Below are 3,530 nucleotides of genomic sequence, written 5' to 3' on the forward strand. Positions count from 1 at the left end.
GGAAAAGTCAAATGGGAAACATAAAGTGAATAGGAGGGAGTATTATATATTTTCATACATATTAAAAGTATCAACTTGATGCTTCGCTATATCAAATAATGCTCATATACATACATTATAAATGTTTGCAAGTCAACCCTATAATGTTTTTGAATTACCGAAGATATACAATTCCAAAACCCAACATTTGTTATAAAGCTAATTTGATGGGAAGTGCTAACAAATAACAATTATTTCCCTAATTAAAACAATTAAAACAAATTGATCTGACGCATCTTATAAAACTACTCATAATTTTTTTTTGTAAGTAAATAAGTTTATATCAATTAAAAACCCAACAATCATCTTAATCCGAAATTGACATGATCGATAGAACTCCGTAAACCAACTCATAGTCGGAAAATATAGCTCACACTTGATTTGTGCCCAGAAAAACTGAACGAATTATAGGCCGATGACAACTCGAGTCTGATTAGTACTAACTCGAATTTCAACTGGTAATGAACCGGTGCAAACCCGATAAAGCGAATAACCATTGTTAAACCGATCTAACCTGAGTATGACCTGTCGCGGCATACAACCGAATATTAACTGATTCGAAATCCGACCAAATTAAATGACACCCGTCGAAGCCGACCCATTGACGCGAATGAACAACTCTAATTTCAATGTGTTATTCTTTTAAAAATATGAAATCATGTGGTAATGAAAAATTATGAATAAAAGAGTTTTTTATTATCAAAATCTCATGAAAATGACATGGTATATATTTTAAAAATTTTTCTCTACAAATCAAACATTCCTATTGTTTTGTACCAAAAGGAAAAACGGCGTTAATGCATTACAAATACATGTTAAATCATTTTTAGATCATAATAATGATCAATCACATGGACTTAAGAATTATACTATAATTTTAAAAATTATACTATAATTTTCAGATCTAGAATGTTCCAACATACATGTTCATGTGCTAATGATATTCAAAAAATACATCCGCTTGAACAAATTGAAGAGATTAAGAAAGAATTAAGCAAAAACATATCAAAAGTTTACTTTTTAAAATTTCACAAAAATACATTAAAACTCTATACATTTTTTTCAAAATAAAACCACAAAATTGTTGAAATATGTTACTCTTTTCTTTTTTACAACGCCTCAATCTCATCATATTCTCAAACCATCAACTCTAATTTTTTTTTTTAAAAATAATTACATCATGTTACAATTATTACTACTATAATTAATTATGTGAAACCTTAGAAACTTTATTTCTCTTCAACAAAAAAGTCAATCCCTTCCACCACCACTTCCTCCTCCTATGGACCCCACTCACGTGACTCTTACTCTTCCTCACGAGCCCTCCACGCACTTCCGGTGGCCGGTAACTCCGGATCAACGCCCACTTAATACCGTTAAAAAACGGATGCTTCTTAATCTCAACTGCCCCCCTTGTGGACCCCATCCTTTTTCCAGGATCCTTAACCAACAACTTCTCAATAAGATCCTTAGCCGCCAACATTTCCTTATCTTCCTCTAAAATATTTCCAAACTTCATACCCCTCGATGATGCAATATTCCTTAACGTCCCTTCCTTACTCACTCCCTTAAACGGCGTCGTACCATAAATCAACTCATACAACAACACCCCAAACGCCCACCAGTCAACGCCGTTACCATGACCGTTACCACCAACTAACTCAGGAGCTAAATACTCGTGGGTCCCAACACATGATTTAGAAAAAGCCCCTGTGGGCTCCGCTACAAACTCTCCAAACCCATCATCTTTTCCTATTTTCTCAATCTTATGAATGATTTCAGATTTAAAACACAGATCAAAATCAGATAACATAATATGCCCATCTTGTTTTAACAGAATATTTTCTGGTTTAAGATCACGGTAAACAATCCCAAGAGAATGAAGATATTCTAACGCAACTAAAACTTCTGCTGCGTAGAATTTTACTGCTTGAACCGGTAATCGGTTACCGGGCTGTTTTTTGAGAAGAGAATGAAGGTCTCCACCGGAGCAATAATCGATTAATAGACAAGTGTAATGGGATACTTCAATATGAGCATAAAGTGTAGGTAAAAAAGGATGATCAAGTAAGGAAAGAATTTGGGTTTCGGTTTGAATATGGGATAGTTTTTTTGGTGAAAGAGAATCTTTATCTACAACTTTAAGAGCAAAATGGGAGTTGGGGGTAGAATGATGGTAATCTCGTATACGACATAGGAAGACGCGTCCGAGGTTACCAGTTCCGAGATGGCGGATGAGTTTGAGGTGGCGAAGATGAAGGCGGCCGTCAGGGGAGAGGTTTGTGGCGGCGTGAATGGCGGACCAGTGTGGATCGTTTTGTCTGTGGGGTCTGGTGATGTTAGGGTGGTGGTTTGGTGGGGTGGAAGTGGTGGAGATTCGGTCGTTGAAGCTTAGGGTGAGACTGCTGCGGGTTAAACTGCTACGTGCACTGGAAGAAGTAAGAGTTCGGTCGGTAATGGTGGAAGTGAAGCTTAGATCAAGATCAGTGTCTTGGAAATAATAGAATGTATCATCTTCCATTATTGGGTGGTTTTTGAGAGTGATTACAATGAATATGGATGGGTTATGAGAAGGGGACTGACTGTATTGGTTTTATATAGTGATAGAAGGAGTTGAGAAAGGGAGAAATTATTGGAGATGAGTTTTAAAATATGAGAGTTGACTGATAAAAGATAGAATTAAATGGGGTTTGACTAATAAATGTATTCTATTAGTATGTAAATAAGAATATAAATAAGAAATAGTGACTTGTGAAGAAAAAGAGAGTAAAGTAAGTGGGTAGTTCAAGATAGGAATGGCAATGGTATTGGACCCGACTCGAATCCGTGGATCCATATTCGTTTTAACGGATTTGTATCCTTAAAAAACAGATCCGGCGGATTCGAATCAGATATGGATCCGGTATATCATCAGTCTATAAATATAGCTTAATTGCAATCTCAAGACCATTCAAAAAAAGCAAAAACAAGTCAGACCCGTTTTGGACCCGAATCCGGTATATCCGTAGTACCCACGGATCCGGATCTGGGTCTTGCAAAACTGGACCCGCGGATTCGGAACCGGATTTGGATCCTGTTCTTAAAAACGGATCTGGATCAAGGTCCACTTGGACACGGTCCAGATCCAACCCGTTGTTATCCCTAGTTCCGGGAATTGAAGGATGCTGACATTTAAGGCCTTCTAGTTCTAGGTATAATAGGCAAATAGTGGATTATTTAGACTATTGTAAGGGTATTTGACAAATAGTTAATAACATTTGTTTTTTCAAGGTAATTTGATACACTAATTTAATTTTTAATATATCTAATTACGTATAATAAAAAGTTATAAGAATTTGATATTAATAATCTTTGCGATAATACGAATCAAATAAGATTTCACTTGACTATATTTTAACTTATAGATTAAAATTAACTACAAATTAAGAATAGTGAATAAATAGTACCATATATTCTAATGTTGCAACTAATATGGAACGGAGGAAGTAACT

At 35.6% G+C, this 3,530-nt stretch overlaps 1 protein-coding gene across 1 annotated transcript; it reads right to left on the reverse strand.

The window, feature by feature from the left end:
* Nucleotides 1–1,006: 1,006 nt before the first annotated feature.
* LOC130797195 (serine/threonine-protein kinase WAG1-like) lies at nucleotides 1,007–2,957 on the reverse strand. The gene has a single exon (XM_057659690.1). The coding sequence runs from the start codon at nucleotides 2,558–2,560 to the stop codon at nucleotides 1,244–1,246; it is 1,317 nt and encodes a 438-aa protein (XP_057515673.1). The 5' UTR covers nucleotides 2,561–2,957; the 3' UTR covers nucleotides 1,007–1,243.
* Nucleotides 2,958–3,530: the final 573 nt, after the last annotated feature.

Source organism: Amaranthus tricolor, chromosome 12 (assembly GCF_026212465.1).
Source record: "Amaranthus tricolor cultivar Red isolate AtriRed21 chromosome 12, ASM2621246v1, whole genome shotgun sequence".
Lineage (NCBI taxonomy): Eukaryota > Viridiplantae > Streptophyta > Magnoliopsida > Caryophyllales > Amaranthaceae > Amaranthus > Amaranthus tricolor.

What these genes read in the sequence shown, in the direction of transcription:
- LOC130797195 (XM_057659690.1), bottom strand. Translation starts at nt 2,560, where the DNA reads ATGGAAGATGATACATTCTATTATTTCCAAGACACTGATCTTGATCTA.